Genomic DNA, 15997 nt, shown 5'->3' with positions numbered 1-15997 from the left:
ATGTGTGTGTGTTGCCCTCTAATGGATAACAGCAGTTTATGAAGAAGATGGGTGATTGAGATAAGTCTGATGGATCTGTGTGCCAAAAAGAGAAGTACTGTGGTGAGAAGATCGTGCCTTTGTATTTAAGATTACAACCATAATGTTTTTACAACTCTGTTTATTTTATTTTGCTTAATTTGAAGAAAATCCTGTGTTCCGGTTATTAGGAGTAACTCCCATTAATAGCTAGAATTTTTTTCAGAACAAATTTAATTGTTTTTATAAAAGTCTGATGTAGGAACTTGTGAACAAAAAAATGTATTATGTCATTGACTGAACACAGAATTTCATCTTGACCTTCTAAAAGCATAATTGGATGGGGAGAAAAGAAATTATTAAAATAGTACCTTTTGTTTCTCTGAAACTAATACAGGTATGGACAACTTTGACAATTTGGGATTTTTCAGTGGAATTACAGTTTTAATTTCATAACAAGATAAAATTATGCCTTTACTAAATTCCTCATTACAGTGAGGAATTACAATTTGAATAGCAGAAATTGCATAGATCCAATTCTGTTTGTGCCAGGTAATTAAAGAAAAAAAATAAATTCTTTGCCTAGGTGTGCAAGTAGGTCAGACGTAAACCCACTGTACATGTTGCTTCTGTACTTGTCTGTTGCTTAGTATGTTTTAATCCTGTGGCAGTAACTACAGCACGTGATCTCTGAAAACACATAGCTGTCAACAAAAAAAGTCCTAGTTTTGAGGATCTACTTACTCAGTGAGACAGCTTACAAAAGGTATTTGACCAGAACCTCAGACTAAGTTTCAAATGTGCACTAAACAGATCTCAGCTGCCACAAAAAAGCATGGTCCCACTTCCCTTGTTGTTGCACTTTGCTTCTTTGCGATAAGTTGGCATAAGCTGCTGAGTTGGCAGAGAAATTTTTGCCTTTTCTCTTGTATGGTTAAGTTTTTCTGTGTTAAAACCCTGAACTGGGAAGGGGATGGGGCAAGGTGGGTGATGGTAAATGGTGAGCCTGAGGAGGTTGAACTGTGTCATGAATTCTGATGGCATTAGGGTCACTGATATGAAACTGCATCTTTAGTTAAACGGTGAGTAGTCCCTTCCACTTTTAAAAGGAAAACAAGAATTTTCTTTGATAATGGAAATGTAATTTGATGGAAATGATCATCGAGACACACGTAATATTTACTCTTGATAGTATGGTACCTACAGAATTAGAGTAAATTAGTGGTGTGTAACAAGTATTGTATGCTACCAATATACATAAGTATATTAAAAGTATATAAAAAACTCAGGTTTGATTTTGTGGGCAGTGGAGTAGAAAGTCTGTTACACTTGCACTCACTGTTTTCATTAAATCATTTACTCTTTTCAAATAAGTTCTGCATCAGATGTTTACTGACTTCTAATGAAGAAGAAAACAGTAATCATGAGAAACGGCTTTTTGGTTTTTATGGATGCAGTTGTGTCCCCTGTATAGAACTGCAAAGCTGCTTCCACAGTGTACCCTGGAAAAGCTTACACAGCTATGTCGTAATAAAAATTTCAATTTTATTGGTACAGCATATTCAGAAATTGTTTTCTGCATGATAGTGAAGCTGTCCTGAGTGTACTAATTTTGTTTCTGAAGTGATTCCTACCCCGTTTATCTTACAAACCAGATATGCAGGTGTTTTAGAGCATGGATGTCTTCCACCTACTCAATATTTCAGCATGAAATATAGAGGCGTTCATAACCATGTTCTATTCAAGTATTGGAACAAAAGTAGATGTCAATACAGTCAAGGTCCCAAGTCTACTGTAAGTTATAATTCATTTGATATGGTCAAAAAATTGGAAAACTAGACTGTATGTTGAGTAACTCTTGTAGTAATTTCAAGTTGCCCAGGAAAAAAAGGTATTTTGTAGAAAATACATGTTCAGCTTAACTGTAGAACAGAACGTTCCTATTTTTTTTTTAACAATAAAATAAAAGCTGCGTATATACATGCAGAACAGTATGTTCAAGAGACCAGTATCAAAGCTCTTCAGCAATCCATGCAAAGCAAGGTGTCCTAACCACTGGTCCTTTTTTCCTCTATATGCTCTGTGCTCTTGCATATAAAAATTATGGTTTGGACTTAAATAATGAGTAAGCATGAGGCACTACTATTTAGGTGCTATGTAAATTACCATGCTGGCCTCCAGCTTTCACTCTAGAAGGGTATAAGTTTCCTTGAAGCTCTGAATCGTGTCTGCCAGCACCATGTGGATGTCTTGGCTGTGTCTCAGATGGCACCAGGTGTCTGTGTATGGGCAACTCGGTTTAGCCCAATGTGTTTATGTAAAAAACTTTTGATCCAAAAAACTGGAAATCTTTAGCTGAAAATGCATTTTTGAAGAAACTCTGTCTGGATCAAGTTTCTGGTTAGTAATTTGCTCGATAACATCTTCAACTTGTTCTCAATCTGCAGAGAAAAAAAAAAACCTTTAAATTTTGCATATTCACTGGAAGCGGAAAAGAGCATCCTGTGGCTTATGTCTAGGAGAATAGAAAGGAAGTCAGTTTATTTCTGATGTTAGTAATACGTTTTCATGGCTACTTTTAAAAAAATTTTCTTCAGAAGTCCACTGTTGTATGTGTACAGTTACCAATAAATGCATTAATACATCAGTCACTATTTGGTAATACATGTATGATTAGATTGGTCAGACTTCAATTTTTCTGGAGTTACTGTGTATAGATAACTCTGACAAGAGGCTGCTCCTTACATTTATTTATTGGCTCCATAAGTTAATAAATGATAGGCTTGGAGTACTAGTACATATAGAAGCTACTGAAGGTTTTAATTTATTTTTCAGACAAATTTTTAATTTTAGTGTTGACCAGCAGTCCAGTTAGGTTCTTTTAGAGCCATGCACTCTTGTAATGTGCAAGTCCCTGCCCCAAAACAGTTGCACTGGGTTAAAATCTGTTGGTTGAGTACCATGGTAATAGTGGGTATGAAAATAAAATGGAATTGCAATATTATTGCAACAGATTATCTAAAACCTCTGCTTGTAGCAAATAATAAATTATTTAGTGGAGTTATTGAAATTCCAGATGTGATTAGCCCATCACAAAGGTGAAAGGTGAAATCCTGAGGAAAATGTTGATACTTCAGCTTTTCTGTTAATGAATATTCACTGCTCGGTGATATCCTCAAAGATTTGCCTTAAAATGCCCATTTATACATCTTGCACAGTTCTCAGGAACTTCTGGGGCAAGATTTTTCAGAATTATAACTGTATTTTCAGTCTTCTCAAGCTATTTGCCTTCATCAGGTTACCTGGGATATTAATATTATCACTTTTCTGTGTTTTTTTTAATACTTCAGATATATTCTAGTCGAGAACTTGAAGAAACATTGAACAAAATCAGGGAAATTCTCTCAGATGACAAACATGATTGGGATCAACGAACTAATGCGGTAAATTTTTCATCTGATTTCAGGTTTGGGTGGGTGTATTTCATAAAGCACAGGTAGCTAGATTGTTTTATCTGGGGTGTAATTACTTTAAGAAAGAATATTTAATCAAAGACATTTTAATTTTAATTTCTAAAAATTGAATTTCCATGTATCAAATAAATGTGAGCAAGTGTTTTAAAAAGGCCAAAACAAATTTTTGCTGACATTTCAGTGGAAGCTTTCTGAAGTCCATTGTGTATATTTCAGTTGGCATGTATGCAAAATTACATATTCTGCAGGTAAACTGCTAGCAGTAGTATATCTTACGTGTGGCTACAGTAACTTCCACTTGCAGCATAAAAAGCTTCTGTGTATGTAGCAATTACATTTTTTTAATCAGGTTTATGGCATCTTAGTGTTTGGAAACGGATATGTGAACAGAATTACATATTTGTGTATTTGTAGACTGGAATCTGAGACTTTTTAAGCTCTGGAATTTAAGTAATACAATTTTTTACAGTTGTTTAAATTCTTGTCATATTTCAAAATGATGCTTTGCTCTAAAGACATGCATTTTTGCAATGAAGTTGTTACTTTTTTATTTTGAAATGCATATTGGTAGTGACATAAACAAAATGCTTTAACTTTTTTAGCTGAAGAAGGTCCGGTCATTGCTTGTTGCTGGAGCTGCACAGTATGATGGATTTTTCCAGCATTTACGGTTGTTGGATGGAGCTTTCAAGCTTTCGGCCAAGGATCTCAGGTCCCAGGTGGTTAGAGAAGCATGCATTACTGTAGCGTAAGTATAGTTCATGTGCGTTTGTGTACATTGCTAGAGTTTAGTATGAATTTGACTTAAAGATGCTTTTTCAGTGTTGCGGCATAGATTATCTTGTTGGACTGCTATGGACTATGACTGATGAAGAGTCAAGTCAGCGTCTGAAGCCCTAGAAATAGAGGCATTTAAAGGAATTTGTTCATTTAGGCAATATATGTAGTTGATAATCCTGTAACAGATTGTATGTGAAGAGCAAGTTGCCATCATTACTCTGAGTATGTAGCGTAAGTTAATGCAAACTGCTCTAATATTGGGGACTAGTCTTAGGGGCGCTTATGCTTGGGTGATAGGCACAGGGCTTCACTGTGACTACTTGTAATAATAAAGTGATCTGCCCTATAGTGTTCTGAGCCCTTCCACTTGCCTGTTGAATTCTGAGATGCAATTCAGTTTCATTTCACATTTTGTGAGGTAATATCTTTCATGTCCGTGATAATTTTAGAAGCTGTGGCTAAACAGAAATAAGCTCTCCATCCTCAGCGTCTTGGGGACTCTCACTAAATTCAAGATGGGGAAGAAAGCCTTAGTTTTACATCAGAGCAGTCTTTCCCACTTCCATGTTTTCAATGGCATTTTTTTTCCTCTGGGAAGGCATTAATGTAACCACTGATTTTTTTGGTGGCTGTGTGGAACAGATACCTCGCAGAGTGCACCCATGCTGTTCTGGTCTTCTGATTGAACAGACCATGGGGACCTGCTGGAGGTCCAGCTGTCCTTGCCAGGGAAATTTAGGCTTTAAGAAAGTAATGCTAACCTTTCCTAATGTGAAATTGGGAATAGTGTAAAAGTACTGTGTAAATGTCCTCGTTCTGCATTCAAAAGGAGAAACATCTTGAACAACAAATATAAAAACTTAAAGAAATTATATACTCTCAAAGTGTGTTAAAAATCAAAAATAATATTATATTTTATGTGGATATGAGAATTGTAGCCTTGCCTATTGTGGTATTTGGTTTTCATTATGAAATACAGTTATAAGGGTTCAGCTTCTTAATGTGTCTGCTAAATAACAAAGACGTTCCACTAATCCTGCATTTTTAATGAGGCAAGGACTTGTAAATCATAAAATCAAGAAAATCTGTTGTATGGAAAGATAAGTCTTTAAAAGGTACAATGAACTTTGTTATTTTAAGACTAAGAAATGAACTTTTGTTAACAAGTTTCATTTATTTCTCCTAAATAGCCATCTTTCAACTGTTTTGGGAAACAAGTTTGATCATGGCGCTGAAGCTATTGTGCCTACCCTTTTTAATCTGGTTCCCAACAGCGCCAAAGTGATGGCAACTTCTGGGTGTGCAGCCATTAGATTCATTATTCGGGTAGGTGTTCCTCTCTCGCTTTGCTTGCTAGGAGTATTCGGGTAGTGACTCGTAGCAGAGAAAATAACAGTTTTGAAATACAGCATTATAAATCATTCTGTCAGGGAGAAGTAATTTTTCTTACAGATGGACAAATATTTATTATTGAAACCAATTGCCGGCATTACCATGGTAAAGATGGAGGAATAGGTATGAAAAGCAAGTCTGTTTTCATGTTTTTTTTACAATCTGTTAATTGTAAAAAGGCAAATGTATTTGAAAAGTTAACTGTATTTAACTGCCTTATTGGAGAAGACAAAGTTAAGCTAGTAGTTAAGAAGCTAGTAAGAATAAAAAAAAAAAAAAAACAAAAAAACAAAAAAACAACAACAACAAAAAGCCCCAATTTCTTTTTACAAAATAAAAACAATTGGAACTGTGGAGTTAATCATAAAATGTTGAAGAGATCAGACATATGCGGATCAGTTCAGAAAGCACAAGTTCATGGAAGAAAAGCCCAGTAGAGATTCTAATCCTCAGATTTAAGAACTTTCTAAGATGAGTCCTTTATAGCGTATGGAAGAGGGGAATGCTGTATACTGCCTGTTTTTCCTTCTTGTCTGTTCCTTGAGCATCTGCTACTGACTGGTGTCTGAGGCAAGATATTTAGCTAGATTTTTGGGACTTGTACAGATATTTTTGTATTTCAGAAAGAAGTGGAAGGTTGCCTGCAGTTTCTGCATTAAAAGCTGCAGTGTTTTTAATGCTAGGCACTTAGTGCTATTCGCTATGATCTCATCTATGGTTTTAATTTTCTAAGCGGTTGGAAACCTAAGTGGTTTAATCACACCTTGTATTGCCATCCTCAGTGTGTTTTGGAATCTGTACTTACTCTGTCTAACCATACCTCTTAAGAATGTGCTCTGAGATTTCTGCGTTAGGTTTGTGTCAGCACTTGGACTAAGAACCATTGGCCTTTTTTCCCCAGACTCTTACAGTATACTGTGAAATGGCTAATGGCACAGAGTTAAGAGTGGAGGAAGGAATACATCTTACGCAGGATGATTGAAGTTGTAAGAGAAGAATACCATTTGCAGTAGTATTAGACAAGCTCAGGCATGTGAAAAACTAACCCTGTCGTCTTTAGAGGAGCCCAATCAAGTGTCAGAAAAGCAGCGCATGAAATAAAAATTCAGAGATTATATTAAATTGCCTTTATTGGTTCAGTTCTGTTGGAGATAAGCTTACACATTGGCTCTACCTGCCCTGATTTTGTGTAAACTTCTGTTATTCATAGCTGTAATTTAACGTACTAGATTGGAGGCATAGAAGCGAGAAAATCCTATCCAGTGTTCAAATACCCAACCAATAAATGGCTTATGCAAGGTGTTCTGACAGAAAATTCAGGTTTCAGTGCAAAACGAAAGAATCACAGAACCATTAAGGTTGGAAAAGACCTTTAAGATCATCAGTCCAACCATCAACCCAACACTACCATGCCCACTAAACCATGCCACATCCACACGTTTTTTGAATACTTAGAAAGAAAAGTATCAGACTCAAACGAAATGCAGCCCCACTCTCCTTTGGACTTCTGTCCTTTGGATTAAATGCGATTTGGTCAGGGAGTGTGTGTAATAAGTTGAATATTTAGAGCCCAAGTCATTACAGCTTTTGGAGTCAGCGTTTTGCTCAAAAACTCTTACCAGAATCCACTGACAGCCAGTTCAGATCTGGTGCTTTAGTATCTAATTGCTGTGAGAGTGAGTGTATGTAAAGAGAGGGATGCTGTATTATACCAGTGACCTTGAAGAGCTTTGCCCCTTTTTGGATTTCATATTTTTTTTCTCCATGTAGTTCTTATACTGTAGTCCCATTTCTCTTTCTTGATTCTTAATAAATTGGGAAACCAATTAAAGAAAAAAGAAGTGGGGGGAGGTTGTGTCATGATGAGGTGGCATGATGGGCGAAAATATGTTCCAGCAGGAGGTGGGATTCAGGTTGGGCAGTTGAGTTGTGAGGTGGGTTGGGAGGAAGCATGTATCGCTATGTACATCATCACAGCTTCAAAGAGATAACAGATGAAATGTGCAGTCTTAAAGCTGAATGAAAGCAAGCTTTGCAAAACACTTTCTAGAAATTATGTCACTAGCTCCAAAGATTTGGAACATACAGGTTTCTCCATCTGTAAAAACATTTCATTCCTTCCCCTGGTATTGCTTATAGTTCCCTTTTTGGCAGTCATGTGCCACATTTCAATTTGAAAAGTATGCAAAACACAAACAAAACCCTAAAACCCCATTTAAAAGTATATTAGTGCAAATAAATGCAGCTGTAAGGCTCTTCCAGATTTTTGGATTAATTCCCTCCTAATTCTGAAGTTGGCAGTAATCTGAGAACTGATAATTATCTCTCTGCTTTTTTGGTGATTTGTGTGTTTACATCCTGCAACAATAACCTAAGGAGAAAGTATGATATGTGAGATACTAACAATTGCTCAGTACTGTACTTAAACAGTTTTTTTTATAGGCTGCAGTTTCATACTGTATTGGGGACTGTTTCAGGAATTACACCTTTAATCAAGAAAGGAATAAAGGATTTGTTGAACCATATTACTCTTACTTGGAACTAAAATTTTAATACTTTGTGTCTACAATTAACTAAGATAACCTGAAATAAGGCTGCTTTAATTCTGAGTTAAAGTATTGCATTTGGATTTAATGTAGTTTAACTTATCCACTTTAAATAGTAGTTCAAGGGTTTCCTTTTCCCACGAGGAAAAGAAAAAACAAAGGAAAAAACACCCGTTAGGTGTTCCCATATAGATTGTATACATAAGCTTACTTATATTACATGTCATGCTTTTATTATTTTATTGACATATTTTGCTTTAAAAGCAATTTGGTCTTTGTAGCACTAATCATATTGATTGATCCTTAAAAGAATGCCCATAGCTTCAGGTTGATTGATTTGCTTTTTGCTCCATAACTCTAATTTTTAAGACTGCTGTGTCTATTGCTTTTTTCCTTCTGTGATAGAACTAAAATAACATCATCTTACAACTCCTTTGAGGAGATACATTTGAGCCTTCATATATGACTTCTGGCAGCTAAATATTGCATATCATGATGTAATTGTTGGTGGCATTGTAAGTGCTTTTTGCTTGACATTTTGGAAAAAAATAGGTTTAATTCACGTGCTAGCAGCAGTCTCTTATTTAACAGTATTCTACACTCGGTTTCAGTCAGCATTTTAAATGATTGCAATTTTTATTATGTTGCTAGTTCTGTTTGACTTAATTAGTACAGTACAAATTCAGGAATGCTTTTGTCATTAACTGCTTTGTCTTTTCCCTTCAGCATACTCATGTGCCACGACTTATACCTTTAATAACAAGCAACTGTACCTCAAAATCAGTTGCAGTTAGAAGGTGAGTACATTATAAATAGCAAATTATTAAAGCTGTTGCTTTTTTAAATGTGATGATCATATGTTAAAAACAAACAGATTTGAAGATTTGTGGCCGTTAACTCTGAATACAGAAAACTGTGTTATCCAGTAAATAACAAAAATTAATTTCAACAGTTACATCAGATGATGTTGAGGAATGGTACTTTCTGACCTATTGGGGGACGTACACTGTATCCTTCTGCAGAATTTATTCTAATTTAGAATGTTTCTAACACTTATTGAAAAAGTACCTTTTGATTTAAAACCAGAAGTGGAAAAAAAAGCTGTAGTTGAATCTGTGTTGCTCAGCCTAATGAGAATAAACACCACAGGTACTGAGAAGCACTGGGAGAGCATGAGATGGATATGCATGTCTTTGCGAAGAACCAGCCTGAATGTATTACTTACTGTTAGGGCCAGACTTGACAGGCCTAGTGAGGTTAGTTCTTGTCAAATCTTTGCAGTGTCCTCATGCCAGGAGGACTTTATAACTTCTGTGCAGTGCGGTTTGAATGCGTGGAGCTAGGCTGTCTGATACTGTGCCCTAAAAAATAAACCTACCATGCTGGGGACTATGGGATTGAGACAGTGGCTGCTACTGTAGATAGGACATGGTGGCTCAATGTGTTGTCATGTTTAACAGCTGAGGTGCGTCTTCAGCATGTTGCTTTTTCCAGGAACGTGTTACTTGAACACTTGTATTGGTTCTTGACAAAATTAATTCGTTTCTGCCAATGTCGTTTTCTCCACAGAATCTGACCATTTCTTTCTCAGAAAGCTAGCTCCGAAAGTGATATAGCTATGTTTATGCAAGAAATAGTTTGAGCGTCTAAACTATTTGCTCTGAATCTAAGCTATCTTTGCATCCAAAGCAAGTTACCTCAGCCCAGATTATACTGACCTGTCATAACTTCTAGTTTGACTGCAGAACAATTCACAGGGCTTCAGTGCCTTACCATGGCTTTGCTCATGAACATTAGACTGTAGGTGGCTTTGGTACTGCAGTTCACAATCCAGTGAGCATCAGTGAAGGTGGCCAAAATTGCACTGTTTTCATACTGGCATCATTCCTTTGGAAAGACAGAGGAAAACTAGGTCGGTTGTAATAATGAAAAGCGTTTCAGGGTTTCTTGCCATGTCCTGTAGGTGTCCAAAGGATTTGGGTAGAATAAAAATGAAATCTGTCCTTCCAGAACAGGTCAAAGATTAAACATAACCAGAAAAAGCAGTAATTCCAGACAGTGAAGTCCACTGCCTTTTTGAAGACTTGTTATCTACACCTTCCTAATCTGTGTCGCTTTGATTTGTTCACCAGAATCTAGCTTCAGACATATTTTAAAGTATGCCTTTTGCTAATAGCTGTCTGCTAAATTGTCAAGAATTCTGAATTAATAATGAATAAGGTTATATAACTTAGTTTGGACAGTGCCAGCAAATCTTCAGGAGTACTTTCTATATGCAGAGCCCTGTACTAATGGTCTCATGTTTTCCTTTATGCTACATACTCAGTAATGACAGATGAAAGGATGGGAATAGTGTTCGGAACAGAAGTACACTGCCATAGAAACATTATGTTGTGACTTAATGGCTGAATTTTTAAAGTATTGTTGGGTGTTTTTTTTTTTAATATTAAGATTTTATAGCTTGTACAATTTTTAAACTTTATTGATCTTTGTTATTTTGGGGCTAATAAAACTATCATAGCCTATGTGTAATAACATGACAGATGGCTAATTGAACCACATCTTTGTTTTTTTGAAGTTTAGGATTAGTTAGTCTGCGTGTTTGCTTTCTCTACAGAATGTTTTAACTTTGCAATGAAGTGACCAGTGTCCTTATTTGACAGTTAAACATACTTTTGTGTATTTGTTTCCCTTGAGGGAAGGAGTTACTTTTTATTCCACAAGCACATTAAAGAAAGGAGTATTAATTATAACTTTTTGTTCTGTCTTTTTAGGCGCTCCTTTGAATTTTTAGACCTGTTGTTACAAGAGTGGCAGACACATTCGTTGGAAAGGTATGGGCCAGTGTACTTTTTCCTCAAGAATAAACTACTAATGAATTTTAAGACAGAAATCCTTTAATTGGATTATGTTGTTTGGTGTTGGCCAACCTTTCTAGCACAGCAAGTCATGTGGCTCATTCAAGTGCCAGGGAGAAGTAGAACTATATGCTCCAGCCTTGACTTCATGTTGCCTCTTTTCCTTTTACCCTCTGCCTCTTCTCCTATACTGTACGTGAGCAATGCATACCATGCTTTCTCAGAATTTCACATATATCTTGTATCCTGTGCAGCCAAGATGCACAGGTAAGCATCTGTCTTTTCTCCTGAAACGAGGAAATTTGTGTGTTCACCATAACAAGACTGCAAGTGGGATTACGCTGGAGGATGATTCTAGTAATGATTAAGAGTACACTGTAGCTTCTTTGGGTAGATAAGAAAACAGTACGTGCATCAGCTCTGCAGGTTGTCTACTGTTAGCATAGAGTAAGAGCAAAGGGACTACAAGGCCTCCAGAGAAGGCTCTGGAGAGCTTATCCAGTTCCATGGTCACCTTTCACCCCCTCAAGGAGCTCCTGAGAAAGTGAGCAATTGGGAGATCACTTCATGTCAGAGTGTGTATGTGTGTTTTTAAAAAAACAAACACCCCACCCCACCCCCCAGCAAAAATAAAACCCCAAACATATTTTGAATTAAAATTTGTTTATCATTGCAATTTTTAGTTGTTCTGATAGGTGCTTTTCTGTTCTTTGAGCATGTGTTGAGGTTTAGAACTCATACACCAGAGGCTTTCAGAGATGAATTTCCAGGAAAGAGAACTTAAAAATACTAACTCCTTCCTTTTTCTTGATATTAACATAGTAGGGTAAATAGTTTTTCCATTGCAGTAAAGTAGGTGTCTTTAAAAAGGTGGTTTTAAATAACTTTTTAAGTGTGATAGGTGGATGTGTGTCTGAAGAGTAAGTTATAATTCTCTCAGACTGAAGGAGGAAGCTTAGTTAAACCTTTACAGAAGGTGCAATTACGTAATAGGTGTCCTTCAGCATTTGTTTACTTTATGTCTTAGAAGGAACTACTATCTCAGCTGGTTTTTACTTAGAGAAATGTTAATTAAAGGGTAAAACTTTACTACTAAAAATAGAATTTGGAGCAGCAAAATAGCATGAAGAATGTCTTTCTTCTAGGCACGCAGCTGTCTTGGTTGAAACAATCAAGAAGGGTATTCATGATGCTGATGCAGAAGCGAGAGTGGAGGCAAGAAAGTGAGTTTTTACTACATTTTACTCTGAAAAATTGTATGGTTTACATAAGCAATAGAAGGCTTCCATCAGAGGTGAGCGGCTAACTATGGCTGAAGAAGAGAGTACAAGTTAGGTTGAAAATTGTTGTTTCTGTTCTCGGAGTCCTGAATTAATATCTGGTTTCTTTTGCAAAATACATTGTGAAAGGTGAGGCAACTAATACTGTTGTGCAGCATTTGAAGATTCTACTGCAACAGGAGTTGTAAAGGTTGATATTGCTGCATAACCATCCTCCCCCCCTGCCTTAAGTCATTAAACAGCTGCAGCAGTTTGACTAGTGAGTAAGCCAGAAGAGAATTTCTCTTGCTTCCCCAGAGAATCGGTAAGTGAATGTGAGAATTTCAGAGGGCAGACTAATCTTTCAAAAAGATTAATTCAGTCAATGTAGCTAGTTTCTTTTATGATTTGATGAGCAGTATTGTATGCATTACGTATCTTCAGTTTGAGTTCCTTTCCCTCCCATCCCTGGTTCGTTCTGTAATCTTCTACTTCCTGACTCCACACTTCGAAGAAAATACAGAGCAATTACATGTGGTTAATTCTCTTGTTTTGCAGGGCTTATCTGGGTCTTAGAAATCACTTTCCTAGTGAAGCCGAGACTCTCTACAATTCTCTTGAGCCACCCTATCAAAGAAGCCTCCAGACCTACTTGAAGAATTCTGGCAGTATAGCATCTCTCCCTCAGTCAGACAGGTCATCCTCCAGTTCACAGGAGAGTCTCAAGTAAGTGTCACTTAACTATTTCTGAGTCTATAAACAAATAAAAACTGTTTCTCAAAAGCGAATGAGCCAGACTTCTGTGGTGTACAGAAAAGCTGCAATTGTATTTTGTCACTTTCAATTTTTGGGGGGGGAAAAAAAAAAAATCTTTTACTGTGTTTTGCTATATGACAGTATTACCCAAGGAAGGTGAAAAATAAGGGCAGTCATTAACTAGATTTTTAGCAAGCTGTTCTTATTCACATATTTATTTCTTAGCAGCCTCTGTTATGCCAAAATACCTTCAAGGTTCACATACTGATATCCAGTGTTCTGGTGCAGTGCATAAGTCTGGGAGAAAATAATGGTGTTACTCCTTTTTTATCCCTTTTCACTGGGAAGTATGAGAAAGAGACATTGACAGATGCATTCAGATAAGAGATTGTCTTTTTCCTGTCCTCACAGTATTGAATATGCATTAGCAGTATTTTGCAGCTGTGCTAATTACTAGAGGGTAGGTCTGTGCTGCAGTCAGTGGTGTATTAAAATGTATAGATAATTTTGAGCTGAATAGATAAAGTTTGCTTAGGTACAAATAGCAAAAAAAATCTACTGCCTTTTATTAGAAATGTAAAACAGTAGTAGTAATATGTGGTGATTTTTTTTCCTTGAAATTCTGGAAGGCTTTCTCAAAGTATTTAAACCTGTTAAGATTTCAATTCAGATACTTCATTTCCAAAGCCAGAGAACTTGTCTGCTCACTTTTGACTTCAAAGCAAAGACTGCTTCCAGCATATTGGAAGTTAATGTTTTTCTCTTTTTTTGGCTGCCGCCTTAAATACCAGCAGCTTTCCCTCTTCTGTGTCAAATCTTATCTTTCCTATAATACTTGTAATTATAAAAAACATTTTAAAAATAATTGTCTGTAATGGAGGCTATTGCTAAGACTTTATTTTCCACAGAAAAATGTTTATTCAAAGATGCAAATACATGATCTTCTGTGAGGGTTTAGGTAACAGTGCTGACCTCTATATTATCATTGAGCACCTCAGCTAATAACTTGGATAAATACACAATATTATGCATCTCTCCTCTGTGCTTTTTGGTTTAAAATTAGAGGGATTATCTTTACTCAAGCTGACACTCCAGACTCAGACTGTAATTTGACTATTGGTGAAATAGTCAACTATTTCAGTAAATGCAAACCTTCCCAGTCAGGTAAATATTTAGATGGCTAGATATGAATCAATGAATAAAGTATCCTGCTTTCTTCTAGTAGTCTTTTGCTTTTCCCCGGTCCCTCTGACTGCATTTTACCCTTTTGAACCAGACAGAAGGAAGGGCTCACAGTTAAACTTGAGTAGACAGAGAGATTTTGCTTCAGTAACTACTCATTTTTGCAGTAAAAGTAAAGGGAAATGGGGAGAAAACATAAAGGAAAAGAAGAGATTTTTCTGCTTTTATAAATTGTGGGAGCCTCTTAAAACTCAAACAGGGGAAATTCAGTCTAGCTGTTTAGAAGTTTCTAATTTGTACCTCAATTCTTGGGACTGGAGGAGTCTTATGAATTATACAGCTGTTTTCCTTGGTATTGCCATTCCTTGGTATTTCCACTTCACGTAATTTCTTTCATAAATCAACCTTTTTTTGTAGCTTCTGCCATTTTTGTTTGACCACTGATTTAGATGATCAGCCCTGTGGTTAAAACCTTGTACTGACGCCTTAAATGCTTCTGTGACCAAGTCTGGAATGCCTGAACTGTGTTAGCAAAGTGTGCCTATTGATAACCTAAGGATTAATGCTTTGTGGCAAAGATATAATTTTATAAAATATAAAAGATAAGATGATTGTGTTTTCTTTATCATTCTGTATTTAATGTGTCTTGTTGAAAATATGCTCAGAAAGTTAAGGGGAGGAAAGAACAGAATTTTTTTTTCTGTCCATTATTGTTGCGTTTTGGATCTGATACATGAAACTTAACTTGTTGGGTTTATTAACTGTTTTTTTGATTTTTTTTTCTCCAGTCGGCCTCTATCTTCTAAATGGTCTGCAGCCAGCCCAGCAAGCCTTGCAGGCAGAGGTAAGGTGGTTGCTATATAGTACGATGCACAATAATTGTTCTTTATGTTCTTTGAATTAGAAGTTTTAAATGCAGCTTAGTCTTACTGTCTTAAGCATTTACCCTGTTTCCAAGTTGAATAATATTATGTGTCACTACAAATGGCACCTGGAGCTACGATTGCCTCATTTACTTGCTTCACATTTTATGTATTTTTCAGTTATTGCAAGTATAAGACATAATTTGCTATGTATTGGTACTGTTAATTGATCATCTGTCTTGGAGTTTTGTCATGAAACAGTCGTTCTAAAGAAGCAAAACATTACTCTGTGGTCTAGTCTATGGTCTGTTAGGCTTATGGCAATTGGCAATGAAGGACTCGTACCTTTCATCTATTCCCGTGTGGCTGCTGTTCTTTATAAAAAACAAAAAACAAACCCACAGATTTGTAATTCAAAGAGTTTAATTTTGTCTTGAGTTTTCAGAATTTAGTATCTTCATCCTTTTTTCACATAATGTGTTTGTAACTCTTCTGGAGTAAACCAGTGAACTCCTTTTTACAAATGGCCAGTAATTGAGAGTGTTTGTTTTCTGGATACTGAAACTGTTAAGGGGGAGTCAAGTTTTGAAGACCTAAACCAATGCTTAAAATTAACTGAAGCAAATAGTTAATATTCAGTGAATAACAGGAGATGAGTATAAAAATACTTTACAGAAGATTAGACCCTAAAGCAATTCAACGTATGCATTCAGCTTGCCTGTGGCTTTGTCTTAGCTGAAGTGTGGGTCTGTTATCTTCCTTCAGTATCACGAGGGATGCTGTGAATTTCCTTACCTTTCTGAAGCATGTAATAAATCACATAATTATGTTATTTATACTAGGATGGGAGCACATAGTGTCTCTTCAATG

General features: G+C 36.3%; 1 protein-coding gene across 1 annotated transcript in view; it reads left to right on the top strand.

Moving 5' to 3' along the window:
- CLASP2 (cytoplasmic linker associated protein 2) overlaps positions 1-15997 on the top strand; it is an 84559-nt gene that overhangs the window by 15564 nt on the left and 52998 nt on the right. Inside the window, exons 4-11 of the mRNA XM_010291711.1 lie at positions 3369-3461; positions 4094-4239; positions 5462-5597; positions 8936-9006; positions 10984-11043; positions 12213-12290; positions 12885-13052; positions 15053-15108. Coding sequence (XP_010290013.1) covers positions 3369-3461; positions 4094-4239; positions 5462-5597; positions 8936-9006; positions 10984-11043; positions 12213-12290; positions 12885-13052; positions 15053-15108 — 808 coding nt within the window. The remainder of the gene's footprint in view (positions 1-3368; positions 3462-4093; positions 4240-5461; positions 5598-8935; positions 9007-10983; positions 11044-12212; positions 12291-12884; positions 13053-15052; positions 15109-15997) is intronic.

Source organism: Phaethon lepturus, unplaced genomic scaffold (assembly GCF_000687285.1).
Source record: "Phaethon lepturus isolate BGI_N335 unplaced genomic scaffold, ASM68728v1 scaffold11677, whole genome shotgun sequence".
Lineage (NCBI taxonomy): Eukaryota > Metazoa > Chordata > Aves > Phaethontiformes > Phaethontidae > Phaethon > Phaethon lepturus.
Note: the sequence above shows the minus strand (reverse complement) of the source record. Positions and strands in the feature narration are given on the sequence as shown.